Source organism: Abramis brama, assembly GCF_963993115.1.
Source record: "Abramis brama genome assembly, chromosome: 10".
Lineage (NCBI taxonomy): Eukaryota > Metazoa > Chordata > Actinopteri > Cypriniformes > Leuciscidae > Abramis > Abramis brama.
In genome coordinates this window covers 11,945,834-11,967,302 of record NC_139972.1, presented here as the reverse complement: position 1 = coordinate 11,967,302, position 21,469 = coordinate 11,945,834, and the positions used below count along the sequence as shown (strand labels likewise).

General features: G+C 37.1%; 1 protein-coding gene across 1 annotated transcript; it reads left to right on the top strand.

Annotated features, from left to right (window-relative positions):
- The first annotated feature begins 851 nt into the window (after positions 1–851).
- LOC311091140 (amino acid transporter heavy chain SLC3A2) lies at positions 852–14,125 on the top strand. Its single transcript, XM_084126926.1, has 9 exons — positions 852–1,250; positions 3,141–3,545; positions 4,106–4,270; positions 5,160–5,257; positions 7,238–7,315; positions 7,453–7,508; positions 10,294–10,489; positions 12,802–12,909; positions 13,037–14,125. The coding sequence occupies exons 2-9, from the start codon at positions 3,170–3,172 to the stop codon at positions 13,409–13,411; spliced, it is 1,452 nt and encodes a 483-aa protein (XP_083983052.1). The 5' UTR covers positions 852–1,250; positions 3,141–3,169; the 3' UTR covers positions 13,412–14,125.
- Positions 14,126–21,469: the final 7,344 nt, after the last annotated feature.

The window sequence follows — 21,469 nt, the reverse complement described above, 5'->3', positions numbered from 1 at the left end:
TTGAATTAAAGGGATATTTCACCGCTGGAAAGATGAATGTGTATTTAAATTGGTTCATTTATGTAGTAGAAATGTGAAATTATTTTAGAAGTTGGTGCCTTCTAGACTGAGAAAAGCCAGAAAATGTATTTTTGGTTCATGTGGATGAAAGACAACGATTTCTGAGAAACGCTGTTGAAAGTGGATCGGACCGAGCAGCACAACACGCTTGTAGCCAATCAGCAGTAGGGGGCGTGTCCACTCATGATGGGGGAGGAGAGAGAGAGAGAGGGAGATTTGAAGAAAGACTGTAGAAAGGGAGATGGCTGAGAGACATTACAAAAGAGAAAAGGTCAGAGGAATATCACTGGGAAAAGAAGAGTTATGATCAGGCAAGAGCTTGTTAATATTAGAAAAGCTTTCCAGCGCTGGAGAGACTGAAGCGGGAAGGCCTGACGCACAGGTCGAGTTGTTTCTTCTCCATACGCGAGTAACATTGGTTTTGCGGTTTCACAGATCAAAGATATGCTGTTGTTGTAATGTTAGCTGTAGTAACAGGACAGTTTTGAGTTCATTGTTTGTCTGGAGCTGCTGACAACTAACAACCAACTCTTGCTTGTACTCTTGTGTGTATGTTAATTTTTTGTGCTTCCTTGTCATTTTCACTTTATTATTCGCAAAGCATTATTTTGCTTTGCTTCAGCAATGATAAAGAGACATCCACTCTTGCATTGCGTGTTTGTGCATTTTGGGGGCGGAGCAATGAAGGGAAGGGTGTGTTTAATTGTATTGATTTAAAAAAACAGTGTTCAACAACGATTCTCGGAAATGGCATACTGCACCTTTAAGTGAACGTAAACAGCTGGGAAAGAACACTGAAGTGTAAATTAGATCTTGTTTGTGTGTGTGTGTGTGTGTGTGTGTGTGTATGTGGGGTTTGGGGGAGGGGGCGGCCATCATGTACTTTGTGTCCAAGGGAACTTTGAAAATCCATGCTGTAGAATGTGTTACTGAAGTGTTATGGATGGACCATGACACCTCTATACTAATTACTTAAACCTGATCTTTGGTGTTACTGTCATAGTTTAATGTTCAAAGAGAGATAAAAACAAGAAGGTCAAGCTCAAGCGCACTGAAGTTTAACCTGTTTTTCAATGCAACAACCAGGGCAATGCTAACGGTGTGTTTACCATAATAATAAACTGAAAAGTGAAACAAAAAGAACCACCAGAGCCTGAGAGAACTCGTACTCTGCCAGACGTTCCCAACAGGTAAGTTCAACAGCCAAATATTTAGCCTGTGTGACTAGAGTTCACGGTTTACAGATTGTAAAGTGTTCATCTTATAGTGTCCTTAACAAGAAATGCTAATAAAGAACCGTGTGAAATATACGTAACACTTTTTTAATGCTAGAAAAATGTTGTTAAATTTACTGTCATGAGGATTAATGTTGTAGCATAAAATAACATGCATTTATAACATAAATTTATAACATTCCCAGTTTAAAATTTTTATTAAAAGAATTTGGAAATAGGTATTGAAAATATTCGAATGCTATTAATTTTTTTTTTCTGTATTCATTTTGATACAAGTTAAAGGTTTAGCCATTTTTGTTGCATTTCTGTCATTTTTAAAATGTCGATATAGTTAAGTTTTAGTTTTTAATTTGAGTTTATTTAATATTAGGTTTTTTTTTAGTTCTTTAACTTAATCTAATCAGAAATGAAAAATGTGTTGGTAACTAGCAGTTATAGAAGTAATGACCTTTTGGTTTTAGTTACAATAATTACGATAATAACTTATAGTTATGGGAACCAGTCAATAAATATTATATTCGTACGATTATGAAAATGTATATTCTGCATATACTTACAGTTACTAATATTAATATTACATAAATGTGTTTATAATTATACTTGTCTGTGTAAAATTAACGTTTATTTATTCACTCTTGATGTCTGTACCTACCAACCAACAATGCATATCAAACACAAATTTAATCATTATTTAACTAATGAGGAACACCACTGCATTGATTTGTGCGGAAGAACATTGTTTTGGTTGTGCTGCTGCGAGTGACAGTGCGGATGAATATGGCTATCCCTACTGCTCATAAAACATTCACTCCAATGCAATAACCAGTTTAGATGTTAAGGATCTCAAGATGACAAGCTGAAGACATGAAGATTTACCTATTAATAGACATGGTAACGTTACTTCATTGTAAATAAAATTGTAGCACAAATAACGTTACAACAACCATAATGAAACGACCCTTCACAATAGATAATCCTTTACAACTCAGTCAGAGAGCTACATGTGCCAATTTATCTGTTCAGTAAAAGACCTCTTACCTGTTGAGTAATAAAAACGCCATTTCTGCATCGTTTTTACAATATTTCAAATCCATCAGTTCTCTCCATCTCCGAAGCGCCAAGCCACTGAAGCCAGTGCTGATTATTGTCTTATTACAAGCTCTATCCTGTTCTCTTTTTGCCAGGAGACTTTCCTAAACGGGCGATTCCCCGGAGTTTTGAGATTTAACTGCTCCATGTCAACCTTTCTCGATCGTTGTGCTGACAACTAACCTCTGTCACTCACACACCATACACGCGCCAAAGAAGCCGGAGCACCTTTTCTCTATTTACGGATATGACGAGACACGCACGGATGAGTGACGTATGTGCAATTTCCCGCGAAAACAATCCTGCCCAGTCAAACACTTATAACAGGATTTCTATAGTGGTAAAATAAAACACGTTTTGAAGAAGGACTAATGATGTATTGAGTCTTTATTATGTTGTTAATTTTGAACAAAAAGCAAGTTCTAGACCTTTAATTAAGAAATATTTTATGATGTTGGTTTTGTATGTTTTACCCTGTATTTAAGTTTTTAATTGCACTTAGCATTTATTACACCAGGGATATTCAACAAAGAATGAAAAGTATACCAATCCTGCTCTCCTCTATACATCATACAACTATTGTACACTGATGGAGACACATGTGAAATATGTGATAGTTTCAGGGATTCTCATCAGCTACAAAACTATTTTAAATTCGATGAAATTAGATAAGAGATGGTGCTGTGGTTGTTTCCGTTGATATTTCTAACACGCATCACATGCATAACTTTTTGTTCAAATTGTTTTTCATTTCAGTGGCTCCTAACATTACCCAGTGAGACCAGATGACACTGAAGGTCAAAGGTGATCCAGGCTATGGCAGCGCATCTGCTAGAGCTCCATTCACAGATCTGGATGGGTCAGAGACCGTACCTCTCCTTATCCCAGAAGATCAGCCCCAGCAGTACATCTGGAAACCCCTGAGCAGAGAGGAACTGGAGAGGTGCGCAGGGGGACCGGAATGGAACAAGTTTCGTTCTCGTCTGGTACTTTGCTTCTGGATTGTTTGGCTGATAATGCTTGGCACTGCTATCGCAATAATCATTCAAAGCCCACGGATAGTGTCTCCTTCTCTACACTGGTGGCAGAAGGATGTGTTTTACCGTCTGCAACCAGCACTCTTCATGGTTGCAGACAGTGACGAGGTCAGCCCTATCAGCAGTAAGTTAATAAAAACATAATTTACAGCAGTAACAATAATGGTAGGTTGCATCTCAAAACATTCAATCCACTTATCCACCATCCTGGAGCCTAAAATTACACCCACATGTCAAAGTCTAATGAAGTATCTCCACAAACCACATCACAGAACATTTAGCACATGTTGTGGCAATGTCTAGTTGACAGTAAATCAGACAATAAACACAAGGGTCATTCACAGGAAAATGTACAATTTGTGTGGCATATTATGTGCTTTTTATTTTTAGGCTTAGGAACAGTGCATAACTGGTACTTTGTAAGGCTCTGACCACAAACGAATGGCTAGTTTAATAATCAGCCTTTGAAAAACATATTTGTTTGACAGCTAATCTGAATATTGGGTGGAAAGCATTTGCATTTGGTGGTAGAGTGAGGTGGGAAAATATTCTTTCAATAATGTTAAAGTATGATGATAAATTATAACCAATCTTTGTGTCAGCCGCACAGAATGGACTGTATAGTGCCAACATGTAAACTTCCAGTAGTGAAGGCCATCATGATGGTGTATGTCTCACATTCAGGGGTGTCCGAGCGGCTGCCGTATCTGAGGTCGCTGGGGGTTGGGACAGTGATCCTGGAGGGATTCTTCCGGCATGACAGATCCCCAGCCAACCTGACAGAGATTGACCAAAGTCTGGGCACGCTTCCACAATTCACGCAGCTTATCATAAAAAGCCGGAAAGCAGGCAGGTGCATTTTCATTATTAAAAAGTGTACTTGATTTTATTTTGGTAGTTTTATTGCCATTCACCCTATTATAAAAATGAAAAGTTTTCATTAAATATTGTCTCTGCATGCATTTGGATCAGGACTGTGCTAACCTTGGTATTCAATAGATGGTGCTGTTTAACCATATTGCATTAGACTCACACACTGGACTCACTTGAAGGATTAGTTCACTTCAAAATGAAAATTCTTTCATCATATACTCACCCTCAAATCGTTTCAAACCTGTATGAATTTCTTTCTTCTGCTGAACAAAAAAGAACATATTTTGAAGGATGTCGGTAACCAAACAGTTGATGGACCCCATTGACTTCCATAGTATTTTTTTCCTACTGTGGAAGTCAATGGGATCCATCAGTTGTCCACTTTCTCTAAAATATCTTCCTTTTTTGTTCAGCAGAAGAAGGAAATTCATACAGGTTTGAAACGACTTTTCATTTTAAAGTGAACTAATCCTTTAAGCCATGTCTGAAAATCATTGCATTTAAATATATCAAAGATATTAATCACTTAAACTATGGACATGTTCCATGTTTGACAAGCACAACATGTCCACATGCGTTTTGTCTTGATGTTGAACAGTATTTATTTGTTTTATAATTTAAAACCAAACGAATATCTTTCGTTAAATGTTTTTGTACTTGAAATGTGTGCTTGGTTTACCATTTTGCTATCTAATGCAATGACAGTCATACATTTTTTTAGCTGTGTCCAAATACTGCAAATGCACATGTGCTTGTGAAACAGCAGTAGTGTGAAAACAAATTGAAATCGAATTTTTGTTTGCAAAAATTGTAAGCAATATTAAGGCAATAGCAACTGATCCAAAGGATTTTCCATATGGTTCAGGTGTGAGAGTGATGCTGGACCTTTGTGAGCTGGACCTGTTTGAGCAGGAGTCGGATAATGACACTAAAGCTTGGTCTGTTTCATCAGAGAACATTCAGGTAATGAATCTTATTCTCAGTATGGGGGACCATATCAGCAACAGCCTGTATTATTTTGTTCCAACATTGGGAAAAGCGTGCCTCTACCTACATTTTTGTAAACGTACCTACCTACACATATGATTCACTGCGGCTGAAATGAACAGAGGCAGTAAATCACCAATGACTTTTATTCCTTTTCACACAAATTATGATTACAGGAGCAGATTATTGATATTTTCATGCACAATTATCTCTTAACACTTTCGCCATAGTGCATGATTTGTAAACTAAAACAGTTTGATGTTTGCATCAGATATAATCTGTTAGCTTTTCTGATGTAATAATAAACTTGTTCAGTAGCTCACATGATACAGCACGGCACTTGTGATGTGGTAAGTCCCGTGATGCATGAGTCATGATTAAAGAGACTTGCGGAAGGAACATAAATGGCACGGTTGCTTTAGCAAATGTGTTTTTATCTCACCCTAGACAGCATCATAGTGTCGGGATTCACTTGAACCAGATGTGGGCCGGATCTGGACCGACAGTCTTGCTTTGTTAACACGATCTGTTCGGTGTAGGGTAGGGTTATCTAGGCACGTTGTTTTTAAACGCGATAGGATATCTTATTTCTGAACTGCTGTGATTTGTACAACAACCAATGCAGTTAAACAGTGCCCGATTCACAGTCATTTGTTTTGGATAAAACTGAACATTATTTTAGCTCCACTTAATGGACATTTAACTTTAAACGTGTCTCAAAACAGTGCAAGAAGCAATGTAATATCATTTAACAGAAATGTTTCCACAGAAATGTTTTTGCAATGAGCTTGGGTTGATTTTTTTTTCTTTTTCTATGTATTACTTTTAGATGACACATACTCACTCATTTCTCTGAAGGAATCAAGTAGCCTAAATGACACATGCGTGATTCCTCAATCATTCCACGGCAAATACACAGTGCTGGGTAGATTACTTAAAAATTGTAGTCCATTTCTGAATACAGATTACATTATGAAAACTGTAGTTCGTAACGTAATCTATTACATTACACATTTTAGGTAATCTAATCTGACTACTTTTTGATTACTTTTAGGTTACTTTTGACCTTACTTTTAGCCTTAACTTGTTTATCACATAGATTTGAATAGGATAATTGTGTACTATAATGATATAAAAATACAAAGAGGGAAAAAAATATTTAGAAAATTTGTTATCAACAAAATTAAGTGCATTAAACATTACATTAAGCCAGGGTTTGTGAAGGAACTGCCGTTCACTTTTGTGTACTTACACAAAACTGATATCTGAACATACATAAGCAATAGGCTGTTTAAAAAGGACAATTTAAAAGATAAGAAAAGAAGAATTAGTAAATCAATAAATTATGAATCATTTTGTGAATATTAAGTAATCATGTAATCAATAAAAATGTAACTGTGGTCTGATTATTATTAATATGAGTATTATAAAACATAGTATAATCTAATTACAAGGATAGGCCTATAATATTTGGAATCTGATTATGTAATCCAGATTACATATAGTCAGTTACTACCCACCCAGCACTGCAAATACAATTTTTGTATTCCCATTTGCTCCAATATCAAAAGAAAAAATCCATGATAGTGTTTTCACGACTTTCCAAAAGATGGAAAAAATTATCGAGAGATTTATTATCACAGTCATCACAATCTGTGACTCTGACACCACTGCTCATGTGCTCATTTTTGGTTGAACTGTGTAAATTAATTATTTTCATTATTTATCATTTAAACGTTACTGTGTAAACAATTGCGGTGCTAAAATTTGGCAGCGTTATTACCAGTATATTTTGAACTTGCATACCATACCGGTGTGGAAAGTTATGATATTGTGGCAGGTCTAACTGTCACTAGATGAACAAAAGATGAATGTGGGAAGGATTATTGTTTTATGTCAATATTTCTGTCTACCTCTTGTTTATTATTGCTCATGTGATATTATTTCCCTCACCAGTACTCATTAAGGTATTGGCTAGAGTACGGTGTGTCAGGGTTTGGGATCTGTGATACAGACGCAGCCTTCTCAGCAAAGGTAAAACTGTCTGAAAATACACTGACGTGTCTTGTTTTATGGAAAGAGTGTGTGGGTTTTTGATGATGTGATGCAGGTGGTTAGAGGCAATATACGCAGTGCCTGGATAAAAATCATTGTACATTTATGATTCACAGACCCTGATGGAATGGAACGTGCTGATGCTCGAGTTCAGTTCACAAGATGACGAAAGGTATCAAGTTTTTCAAAGTCAATTACTGAAGGACAAACTCAAGTCTTGGTAGAAAAAAAAGAAAAAAAAAAAAGGAAAATGGGTTGCGAACACCCTTTCATGTTGACTTTAAGGCCCTGTACCAAATGGCATCCTAAACACTCGCAGTCTTCCTCTGAGTCCGCACTTTCGTGACGTAATGCCACTTTGACTGTCGGGAAGAAGTCTGTTGCGGAGCTCGCTTCAGTGCGGCCGTGGCAAAAGTGATATCGATCGCAAAGGGGGCGCTCGTGAGCACCCTTCTAAAACATAAAATGACAAAAGGGACACCCTACCATTGTAAGTCCACAAGACCGAAAGCATATAAAAGCCTTTATGCATATAAAGTGGGCCATTTGGGACAGGGCCTAACTCTATTTTCAATGTGAGCCTGTGCATTGAACTTGACAAATGTCTATTAACCTGTTAACTGCCACTCTCCCTTCCCCCCGCCTTGAACATAGACATGGAAAATGAAATGAACTTTGGAAAGTTAAAGTTTGTACTGTACTGAACATCTTATTTTATATAAAATATATATTTTACAAAATAATTTGCAGTCTAAAACTGCTATAAAATCAAAGCCAAATGTCAAACCAAGTTGAGTTCCAAATTTGAAGTTGATATCACAAAATGAAGGTAGCTTAATACCTTAAATTTAGATATTTACCTAAATACAGTGAGGAAAATAAGTATTTGAACACCCTGCTATTTTGCAAGTTCTCCCACTTGGAAATCATGGAGGGGTCTGAAATTGTCATCGTAGGTGCATGTCCACTGTGAGAGACATAATCTAAAAAAAAAATCCAGAAATCACAATATATGATTTTTTAACTATTTATTTGTATGATACAGCTGCAAATAAGTATTTGAACACCTGTCTATCAGCTAGAATTCTGACCCTCAAAGACCTGTTAGTCTGCCTTTAAAATGTCCACCTCCACTCCATTTATTATCCTAAATTAGATGCACCTGTTTGAGGTCGTTAGCTGCATAAAGACACCTGTCCACCCCATACAATCAGTAAGAATCCAACTACTAACATGGCCAAGACCAAAGAGCTGTCCAAAGACACTAGAGACAAAATTGTACACCTCCACAAGGCTGGAAAGGGCTACGGGGAAATTGCCAAGCAGCTTGGTGAAAAAAGGTCCACTGTTGGAGCAATCATTAGAAAATGGAAGAAGCTAAACATGACTGTCAATCTCCCTCGGACTGGGGCTCCATGCAAGATCTCACCTCGTGGGGTCTCAATGATCCTAAGAAAGGTGAGAAATCAGCCCAGAACTACACGGGAGGAGCTGGTCAATGACCTGAAAAGAGCTGGGACCACCGTTTCCAAGGTTACTGTTGGTAATACACTAAGACGTCATGGTTTGAAATCATGCATGGCACGGAAGGTTCCCCTGCTTAAACCAGCACATGTCAAGGCCCGTCTTAAGTTTGCCAATGACCATTTGGATGATCCAGAGGAGTCATGGGAGAAAATCATGTGGTCAGATGAGACCAAAATAGAACTTTTTGGTCATAATTCCACTAAACGTGTTTGGAGGAAGAAGAATGATGAGTACCATCCCAAGAACACCATCCCTACTGTGAAGCATGGGGGTGGTAGCATCATGCTTTGGGGGTGTTTTTCTGCACATGGGACAGGGCGACTGCACTGTATTAAGGAGAGGATGACTGGGGCCATGTATTGCGAGATTTTGGGGAACAACCTCCTTCCCTCAGTTAGAGCATTGAAGATGGGTCGAGGCTGGGTCTTCCAACATGACAATGACCCGAAGCACACAGCCAGGATAACCAAGGAGTGGCTCTGTAAGAAGCATATCAAGGTTCTGGCGTGGCCTAGCCAGTCTCCAGACCTAAACCCAATAGAGAATCTTTGGAGGGAGCTCAAACTCCGTGTTTCTCAGCGACAGCCCAGAAACCTGACTGATCTAGAGAAGATCTGTGTGGAGGAGTGGGCCAAAATCCCTCCTGCAGTGTGTGCAAACCTGGTGAAAAACTACAGGAAACGTTTGACCTCTGTAATTGCAAACAAAGGCTACTGTACCAAATATTAACATTGATTTTCTCAGGTGTTCAAATACTTATTTGCAGCTGTATCATACAAATAAATAGTTAAAAAATCATACATTGTGATTTCTGGATTTTTTTTTTTAGATTATGTCTCTCACAGTGGACATGCACCTACGATGACAATTTCAGACCCCTCCATGATTTCTAAGTGGGAGAACTTATAAAATAGCAGGGTGTTCAAATACTTATTTTCCTCACTGTATATACCAAAATATACCAAAAATATATGGGTGACACATTCCATTAATTTTTTTTTATGTGCTCTCCAGTCACAAATTAATAAATTTATGTCACAATATCACTTCTATCACAAAACGGCAACCAAATACGGAACCTTGAATCCTTTTCCAATGATATGTGTTTTGTCAATATTACAAAAAGATTTGATTATAAAATAGAGCTGTAAATTTGGTACTGTAAAATATGAAACATGACACTGCCCACTAGGGGAGAAGCATTTTTATGGTAAAGCAATGTCCAATTTCAAAGGGTTTTCACAGGATGAATTTTTAAGCTTTTGAATTGCATCTAATTTATGATGATTACTAAAATATGTGATATGGGGGAAAAAGGCAATGTGTCAGTGTGCCAAGTGTCCCAGTACTGGGACAGTGACCGTTAACAAGTTTATTAATTTGCTAAGTCATGGTGACATAAATCAGGTCTTGTTATCTCATTCTTGTAGAATATTGATGGTGAGACAAACAAGCAACACTCTTCCAGCGCCAAAAGTGTCCAACATCACTGTTAATGGTTCACTGGTGGAGCTGGTTACTAAGTCAGTGATCCCCCCATCACACCACCCGTTGTCTGCTGCTGAGGTGGCTGAGGCCATGGAGGCCAGTCTGCAGACGCCACAGGAAGACTGGCCGAGCTGGACCGTGAGTGGACATTACACTGAACTGACTTTAACAGTTTATCAATGGCAAAATCCACAAACGACTTACAATATGATCAAAGTAAACATTTCTCTCTTTAGTGTTTTGACTTTGAGTTAGCAAGCAAACCTGTCTGACTAGTAAGCTAACATCCCATCATATTACTCTATAGTTAGCATGCTAGTCTGGTAAGCTATCATACCCAGCGCAAGTTACTTCATGGAATCATCTGGTGTTGAAGGACGATTAGATTATGCAGGGGACTGGATCTTGCACAATGATTCTTTTGACGTCACCATGAAATCAAAATGGAAATTTTAATTTTTTATTTATTTTATTTAAAGTATTTATCCGTGCACATCATTATTATTATTATTATTATTATTATTATTATTTTAATTAATGTGCCTCATAATCTTTAATCAAAATAATTTCCCCTCCCTTCAGGGACATCTCTTTAATGATGTGTCTACCGGCATGAGGGTGGGACAACCTGTCACTCACATGAGATTGACCAATAGCAAACCACAACCATCCAATCAATTCCCCATGGACAAAATCAAGTCCCATGCTATATTTTTTTCTTGTTCAAGAAGCCGTTTTAACTCGGATATATATATAACGTTAGGATGTCAGAAAAGACTATCCTAACTTCTGTTTCTTTCCGACTTTAATGATTCCCAAAACATACGCCGGATTGCTGGCCCTTTAAAAAAAATTACTTTTATTTTTTATTATGGTAAACAGTCGTGACTTGCTAGTTAATTTTTCCAGTGTTGCACTGTGGTTAAGCAGGGAGCTAAGTTTTTATTCAGGAAACAATGTTTACTCATGTTTGCTGTTTTTAGATGTTTTTGTACGTTTGGGTTTTGGGCCTGAACCGGCTCAATACCAGCTTGGCTGATTTTAGCTATTTGTTTAGCAGTGATTTGGAAATGACTTCAAGAGAATGTTCAAATAAACAATAGACACACTTTATTAGGAAATAAAACTGTGAGGTGGGTGACATACAGGAATCGAAATATAGGAATATATGAAATCTGACAAAAACATGATCACATGATTTTTTTTTTTTTTTTGTGACTCATCAAACTGGAACACTTTCATTACAGTAAATCCCACCAAGGCAAAACATGACATCAGCAGCATTAATTAACTACAGAAAAAACAACTGTTGTTGGCAGCCACTCGAGTTTGATTTATGGTTTAGTGAACTATGATAATATTTTCACACAGAGAGAAATGTTGTATTAACATGGTAATTAACAAAGTAAAAAAAAAACATTAAACCCAAGGTTTCACAGTGATGGAAAACTTGGAAATACCAGGCGAGATTTCAGTTGTGATTTCCAGGTCTGAAAATGTCATGGACATTCAAAAAATCAGTTTTACTTGATATGCTCATCCAGTAATTACAAACAAGAGGAGAAGCCATGGAAAAAGTTATGGAAAGTAATTCATTCCCGCTAAAAGTTTACTCTTTCAATTCTTGCACCCGGAATCAATACAAGTCACTTTTGTAACTAGGGGTGTAACAATATATCGTTTCACAATATACTGACAATCTGTATTTTGAATAGTCCACCCAAAAAAAAAAAAAATACTGTGTGAGAAAAAAATCAAGTTTACAGAGTTTTAGTGGCCTGCATTATTTTAAATATATGTGTGCAAGCATATTTGTCTAAAATAATTCAGTTTTCAGCTTCAGAATCATTAATATTTTTATTTTTGTGTCACCATTGTCCTGTGCATTGGGTTATCAGCACCAAGTCAAAGCCTATTTTTTACACCCCCAATGTAATACCAAATTAGCATTTTAATCAACAGTACATTTTTTGTTAACCTTTTACCAAACTGTATGTCTTGGAGTATCGCAATAATATCGTATCGTGAGTTCAGTATTGTGATATGTATCGAATCGTGACATGAGGGTATCGTTACACCCCTAATTGTAACTAAAGTTTGATAAGTAGCATTTCCTACTAAAGCAAAGCAGTATTTGACTCTGGTCAAGCGTATTCATAGCAGACTGGTGTGACTGGCCTTGAACAGCAACATGCCCAGTGCATTATGGGAAGTTTTTCTACATATTTGGCAAAAGGGAAGACGATAGCCTTTTTTCCCTCTGTTTTCTCTAATCAAGTAGCACCGATTTAAAAACAAAAAAATCGCCTTTCTATTTCATAGGCAGCCAAGTTTTATTGAAAGCTCATTTTGACATTGAAAGTCAAATAAGGCAGTCTGGGTTGAATTGAAGTTTCTGAGAATCCTGTATGCTCTGTATGCATTGTCACAAGTGTTTGCACCATTCACAGGTGGGTGGACGAGTCCCGTGGGAGCTACAGAGAGCCATTCTAGTCCTGATCATGACTTTACCTGGGACACCCGTCATCAAATATGGAGATGAGGTCAATCCGATTCAGGTGAGATGACAAAACCATCCTCAATATACCATTGCTGTGGTCACAGTTTGAAATTTTTGAATCTGTTTGATTGTTATGGGTCATTTTTTGTGACGTGACATTTCTATTAATCTGTTCAAAAATACAGGAACAGCTGAATCAACCGCTAGCCCTCTTCCAGGCTCTGATTCAGTCGCGTGCTCGTGAAGAGGCTCTCCACTTTGGCAGATTCACCTTCCTTCCCTTCAATGAAAGCATGTCATCCTCTGGCCTCAATTCTACAGTCACGCCTCCTTTAGCTTTCCTGCGCTCATGGGGCTGCGTTCACTTCCTCGTCTTGTTTAATTTGGGATCTGAACCTCACACTCTGGACCCAGACTGGGCTCCCAGCCTACCTGAAGGTGGGGTGTTTGTTATCAGCACAGGTCTCGACCGATTCGGCCCCGTGTCTCTACGGTCAATAGAAATGCAGCCACATGAGGCCATTGTCATAAAACTGTTTGAATCTGACAAATCTTCCTAAGACAAAAGGCTTGTGTTAGCTTATTATTGCAACTAAGATCTAAATATGTTAAATATTGGTCAGTTGTAACTGAAAGCAAGTATTTACTAAAACTAAATGAATTGTTTTTAAATTAATAAATATTTGCAGTGGGACTGGAGTGCACTTTGTTTGGTTGCAAATAATCTAATAAAGAGAAACCAATGAAAATTTAAATTAGGTTGTTTTTTCCCCAAATAATGGTCACTTTTATCTCCTAGGGGTGGATTCTTATTAAAAACAGATTTGTTTATTTTTATACAGTATGAAATGGGAAACGTCTTACCATCTTACCTAATTTTTGCTACTTTCTAAAATGCCTTTGATTTTTTTTTTTTTTTTTACTTTCAATAAAAAGTAAAACTAAACAAAGAGTGAAATAGCCATAAACCTCTTCAATATTTATTGTTTGAAAATGTTTACATACGAGGCATGTCGGTGAAAAACAAGAAACATTTGATTTGTAGGAGAGCATCATTATCTAAATACTTTATTATCTAAAATCAAAATAAAATTCTGGCCCCTGGTTCTCCGTTGCTCTTACATCAACATCTTTATTCGATCAACAGGTCCGTCCCTAGACATTTTGTAACTCTAGATGTGTTTTCATGACCTCACGTATTATTTATGTGCAAATAGCCAACTATGTTCATTTTTACGGTAACATTGGTAATATGAGATTAAAATTGGTTGCATAAAAAAAATAAAAAAAAAATACAGTTGTTGTCTTGCATATTTCTTTTATTTGGGGTTTCTCAGTAACTGTCCCCTTGAAAGATGGTTCATGCTCGGAAATAATCAAATCAAATGTTCATAAATCAAATGTTGTGGCAGGAAGCAATTCCTCTGTGAAACAGTCATCAGCAGATGATTACAGACAGATTTCAAGACTAAGAAACGGTGTACATTCATCTTATTGTAATGAAAAAGAAACCTCTTCAGGGTGATACAAGACCCCAGTGTGAAATTATTTTATAATAAAAATTTTATGCAGCATCTTACCAAACAAGTAAAAAATTGAACACAAAGTATTAATTCGACAAATTTATCACCTAATGTTGATTCACAGTACCCCCTTGAGCGATGGCACAATTGAAGAATCAGAATTGTGTATTGCAGGGTGCCATGTAAACATATTAATGAATGATGCATGGTTCTGCACTAAGCATGAACAAGTTTGTGAAAGGACTACCAGTGTCAAATAAACATAAAGCAGACGATGAATCTACTTCAAATGTCACAACTACCAAACAATGTGTCTACACCAGCTAGCGACAAAAGCAAATGAAAGCAGCGGCACTAAGTGAAAATAGCAGTGTTTTCTTTGCAATAAGTGTAAATAGTAGTTAGATGATATTTATAAAAAGTGTCAGATACTATTTGCACCTAAGTGTTGTTGTACATTAAACGGTATGCAATAATAACAGTGTAAATTATTATAGTTATTAAAATTATTAAATGAATGCCACCTTATTGGGACAACAAAGCCCTCTTTACACCTAACCCTAATCGTTAAATTATTAAACACACATTAGACACTTTATTTACACTTTTCTAAATATTTTCTTATTTTTTATTGAAAATAAGTGCCTTTCCAAACTGATATGTGATGGAAGAAGGGAGCAGAGCGAGTTCGGCAAAGGGCGGATTCGAACTCGGGTCGGTTTGCGTCAAAACTTTCTGCACAAGTCAGTGTCTTCCATAGTTTTGTCTGGCCCAACATGTCATCAGTTAGTGTAAATGCCAACAAGGTGGGCTATTTGCACTTAATGTAAAAGACACTCCGTAATTGGCATCAGTGATGCTGTCTACACTGGATGAAGCACGGCACAATGAGACACAACGCGACAAATTCCCTACAGCAAACTGTCCCCCTTTCTTATGACATACTCAAAGCGCTCAAGCATTTTTGACACAAAGGACAAATGGATTTGCAATGTTAGCTTTGTCGCGTTCACAAGTACAACTTTGCCACTTGGAGACTTACATGATGAACACAAAGAAAAGCCAGCTGAAGTTGTAGTACTGTATTGATTATACAACGTTTCAAATAAATCCTATAGAATTTTGCGAGCAAGGTCAGTCTGAGTGTCTTTATGTGGGTGCATGTATTTAGGGGGTGAAAACATTTTTCTCAAAAAAGAAAGGGGGGGACAAGGCAGAAAAAGTTTGGGAACCCATAATGTGAATGTAGTTGCTCAGCTTTACAAACAGTCACTGAAGACACACGCTCTGACATGTTGTGTATTAAGTGCTCAGTGAGATCCGTTTGCAATTAATCCTGCACTCTGTCGATCCAGACCAAACATCAATCCAGATTTTCCTTGTAAATCAATATTCCTTTGAAATGACACATTTCTTTGTTTTCGAAATGTTTCCAGATTCTCAGATTTTACTGACCCATCCCTAAACTAATGCGCTTCCTTATTATTCTTTCAAATGGCAATTTGTTTGCAATGTTTCAAATATGCTGAAACATATTTGATCTTTTAGTGTTATCCTCCTGTGACCCAGATGATCGGTGTTTATTTTATTTTATTTGTTTCTCTTAATTTCTGTGAGAAGATACATGCAAGCTATGAGTGAATATTAAAGAGGACATCAGATGCTTGCCAAATGATTGGAAGAATATTCCTATGTAAAACATTCTTGTAAAATATCAGATATGAAACTTTGACAAGTCAATCCTCTCATTATTACAATAGGCCCTATTAAATATATGTAACATTTTTGCATTGTACTTACACAAACTGTGTGAAAAATCAGAAACCTTTTTAAAATGTTATAAATGCTACGTTTCGTCTTCTTTTCTAATATTCAAAGGGGTCCTTTATTGTGTGATGTTGCAGTTTAAGCATGAAAAATGTCTACAAAGTTCCAAAACACAAAGTCACTCCAAAAGCAGTTATTCTCTATATCAGTAACACTGTTTCTGAACTCCCTGAAACGCCTCCTTTGTAGTTTTTAGTTTTCTTCTAGGAATGAAAACGTCACAATATTCCTCATTTAAATAATTCCTGTCAAAGGCATATAGCCTACACAAAAAAAGGGGCGAGGCCTGGTTGAGTTGCATTAGTGAAACTCATGGTAAGGGGAGTAGCATTTTTTGAAACATGCTCGAAGCGGTTGACCAATCACAACACTCTGGTGCAGCTGACCAATCAGAGCACAGTGTGCTTTTCAGAAGGAGGGGCTTCATAGAGACTGAAACTAAACAGGGGTGCGTTTCATCCAGGGGGGTAATCGAGCTCTCGAATTCTGTACCACCCCCGGGGGCCGCCATTGGCTAACAAGCCATCACCTGCTGTTAGCATTCTATTGACTCCCATTCATTTTGGCGTCACTTTGACAGCGAATAACTTTACATCTGAGGTGTTTAAAGACTCCATTTGTCCATTGTTTATTTCTAAAGAAACACGACAATGTATAAAAGGCTCCATTACCTTGTATCTTACGTTATGGCCCCGTAGAAGCAGTTTTCGTAAAAATAGGCTAACGATTGCGTCATAACCACGCGACTCTCTGGAAATTACCGTATAGACAGGAGGAGAAGCTCGCAGTCAATCGGGGGGACGTGGAGGCATAAAGTCAAGGGAGAAGCCCATAGAGAGTCATACAGTTTCTCCTGCTCCTAGCTCATGGACATCTCCTACTCACACTCTCTGTCTCTGCAAGATTCGGAAGGGAATGATTCAGATTTCTCTTGGCACAGCTACCAGAAGACAGACGGGTTGCTCACGTCACATCTACGTCGTCAAGCTCAGTTTGAGTCTGCGCAGTACGCTCAGCCATCAGGAAGTGAGAGCTTCTAATTTGCTTCACTTTTCTCCGTTGAAACCTATGGGGTCGCTGTGTCCAGTTTACTGTCTACGGTTTCATCGTTAGCAAACTATGCTTGCAAGTCACCATCATCACCAAAATAGAAATTCTGAAACCAAAATTCCAGAAACCATAGTTCCAACGAATATTCGCAGTGTCACAAACTTATGTGGTTGGAACAATGGTGCTGCTGCAACAATGTAAACAAATACTATTTTTCAAATAATTAAGGATATAAACCTATTCTAGCCGACCTCCAAAACAAAATCAAGACTATAAAAAAGACATAATAGGTCCCCTTTAAACAGCTATAACTGCCCATTTTTTGCTAAAATAAATAAATAGCTATGGACATTGGACTATGGACAAAGTTTAACATTTTCATCTAAACATTTTGTTTCTAGGTTTTTCATCTAAACACATTAAGCTTTCGAGACGGAGCCAAACAGCATGACAAGCTATTGGTAATGAAGAGTAATGACTTACACTTTCATGCCTGTTATATTCTTTCCGCTAAAGTTGGACACATACAAAAGAATGAGAAAATGAGCAATCTGGATTGTCGTGTCATTGACAGTGATGATTATTGTTGGCTCTCTACATGTTCCCAAACAATGAGACTGATCTATGATCCACATACTAAAACTGTTTTCAATTACTGATTTGAAGAGAGTTAACAGCTTAGTGAATGAGATAATGCACATGTTCAGGAAAGTTCATTTCAGCCAAAGCAGAGCAATAAATCATTGTTCACAGTGGAATTTTAATTACAGTAGCATTTTAATTTTTTTTATTCAGATGACAAGATATTGCAAATCTGTTTGTTAGGGGAAAAAAAAAACCCATTTGTCTCAGCAAATGTAATACTCAGTACCAAAGAAAATATAATATATAAATATATAAAGTAAATATTTGCATGCTGAAGAAATCTTCCATTAATCTGCACCTCATAAACGAAACCCAGAAGCAGATGAGGCCTGTCTGAACATAACCAAGAGTTCGTATGACACTCTTAGTGGGTGATTTTTGCCTTCAGTGTGTTACTAATACAGTGTCATACATTTTCCCCTCTGAGATTTTCTCATTCATATCCGCTTTGCCGAATCAATTTTGAGCTTACTATTCTGCCCACAGAAAGACATTTCCATAGAGGCTTTAAGGTGAAGCCATGAAGAGACTGACAGCTTAATCCTAGATTTTTAGGACTGCTGAGATAAAAGTCCTAAGATCAAGCCATATTCTTGTGCATTAAGGTTAATTGCAAGGTTAAGATATTCTGTTCTTAGCTGTTTTGTTCTGGTATGGTTACCAAGCAAACTGGAATCTGGTTTGTCAGTCCTTAAGCAGAAAGTCGGCTCAAGGATGAGGAGCCGTTGAGGGAAGCAAGGTTTTATTTCAAAGTTAAACATTCCAATAAAAAGAATGAGAGAAAATGGAATCTTTTATGCACAATTTAGTCCAAACATTCCAATACTGTTTAAAGAAATGAAACTTTAGAAAGAGATTGTTTGGATTATTGTGAAATGAGATATATAGAGCCAAGGAACTGTCACCTCAAAAAAATTTACCTTTCATTTTACAGTGACGTGCAGTCAGACTCTTATTCAATCCTTTGAGAGAAGAGGTGACAAAAATCGTGATAGCAAAAAATAACATATGCATTAAATAAATAAATAAAATATGCTTTGCTACCTGAAATGTCATTCCTGTCTGACGGAAAGTGCCCACACACTAGTTTTTCAACGTCAACTGATTGCTGTTCTTTTCCACACTACACAACTCTCATTTTCAGTCACGCACACAAACAAGCAATGTTTGCCTCTGATTTCTGGCTTTTGTCAACGATACATTAACTGACGGCGAGACTGAGTCAGAGCTAAAATTGTGTAGTGCACAGATATTGGTCTGTAATAACCAGCCGTGAACCATGCCTGCAAGTTCACAAAATATTCAGAAGCTGTAATTTTATCTGTTTTTGCTCCACCAATGAAAATAATAAATCACTGCGTAATAAACTGGTATGTATGTTTCCGAGCAACACATAGTGGTGTTTTGTTTTTAAAAGGATCTGTATTCAAATTTTGGTTGAATGAATGATTCAGTGACTCATAACGCATTTACTGTATTTTTTCCTCAGGCATTTCCTTAGAGTTGAAATATGTTTTTAAAAAACATTATGTTAAAATGCATTCTCTTAAACCGATTTATTGCGCAACAGTTTTTGGCTACATAAGAATGAATGGGTTATTTACTGTAATATTTAATGTTACCCAGGATCCTATCAGAGCTTTCGGAGTGCTGACTGCTGCTCTTCTGTTTATTTAAAGGGGTGGTTGATTATGATTTCACTTTTCTAACTTTAGTTAGTGTGTAATGTTGCTGTTTGAGCATAAACAACATCTGCAAAGTTACAACGCTCAAAGTTCAAAGAAAAGGGAGATATTTGCTTTTAAAGAAATTGCTTTTTAAGGACTACAACAAACGGCTGGGACTACGACATTCCTCCCGGGTTAGTGACATCACAAACCCTAAAATGTACATAAACCCCGCCCCCTGAACACGATTTATAGATGACTTGTTGACTTGAAGACAACTACACATAACATAAGCTACATAACTTCATCAACTTACCATTCAGAAATGTTGTCTACATGTTGTCACTTCTTTTTTAGTCTCTCCATCTTTGTCTGACTCTGGTTTGAACATAAAAGGCTAAAGGTTTTTTAAATGTTCAGTGCATGTCTGTGTGAGGTAATCGAAGCTGCTAAGAACAAGCTGTTAAAGCTCCGCCCTCTGTGCCGGGAGCAGCAGCTCATTTGCATTTAAAGGGACACACACAAAAACGGCGCATTTTTGCTCACCCTCAAAAAGAGACAACTTTAACATGCTATATAAAAATATCTGTGGGGTTTTTTGAGCTAAAACTTCACATACACACTCTGGGGACATCAAAGACTTCTTTTACATCTTGTGAAAAGGGCATTATACCACCCCTTTAAAATGCTCACAGTGTTTTAGTTTGTGAAGCATGTTCTGGTAAGGTGAGCTAAATGGATTCTGAATGCACCTTTAAAAAAAAGGAAAGAAAAAAAGAAGACAATGATGTAGTCTGTCTGGATTAATCATCATTCTTTTTCCACCTGAAAACTGTTAATGCTTTCCCAATAAAATGTGTTTGATTAATATACTGAGTAGGCCTACTCACTGCAAATTCCCCAGAGATCAATCATAACCACTCCAAATGTGCATATGCTTTGCTAAGAGCAGTCTGGCAGCAACAGTCATCTGAACTGCAGTGTTTTGTGAGTATGACAACACGAAATTCCAGCCACATGTCTGTCGGGTTTAAACAGACAAAAGAGAGATACATGCAGCAAAACCAGTGTGAATCAGCACCTGAAAGTGACTCAGTCTGTTAGACACATGCTTGATCTTAACAGCTGTGTGGAACAGATGTTGTAAACTGTGGAAAAGTCCTCATTATTTTCATTTTTTAATTTAGGCTATTCTTAATAGGTAACAAGAAAAACAAGATTTAAGCAGATTTATTTATGGCCCCACTTAATATTAGGTGTATTACAGTATATACTATTACAGCTGTAATTAATTTCTGTGATTACATTTAATACAATTAAGCACACTCACACTTGAAACAAACAATAAGATAGAAAACACATAAAACAGTAAAGCAAAGTAAAGAACAATAAAAATGGAAAACCTATGAACTAAGGTTAAAAAACAAAAACAAAAAACAAAAACAAATCATGATATATTGAAAGCAATTGAGAAAAGACACACACACACACACACACACACACACTGCTAAGCCACAACAGAAGCACCGAAATATGATCACATTTCACACTTGGAGAGTGGTTTTCAGTTGCATTAATGGATGATAATACAGTCTGCATGCTGCATATAGTAGATCATGCAGCCAAAAATGGAAAGCATGTGATTGATGTAGGCTACTTCATTTTATTTCAGACCACAATCAGGCCGGCTATTTCAGTGGATATCCTTTTGTATAACAGAGCTAGCCTACGTACCACAGGCCCACTGAAGCAGTTTACAAGCAAATCTTGGAAAGTTGAGGAAAACAATATGATTCTTTCCCCTTCTACTTTCTTAAAAATAACAGTTCCATTCAAACCATAAGGGTTTCACAGCCTGATATCACAGCCAAACAAAATTACCACAAAGAGCTTTTTATTTTCTAGC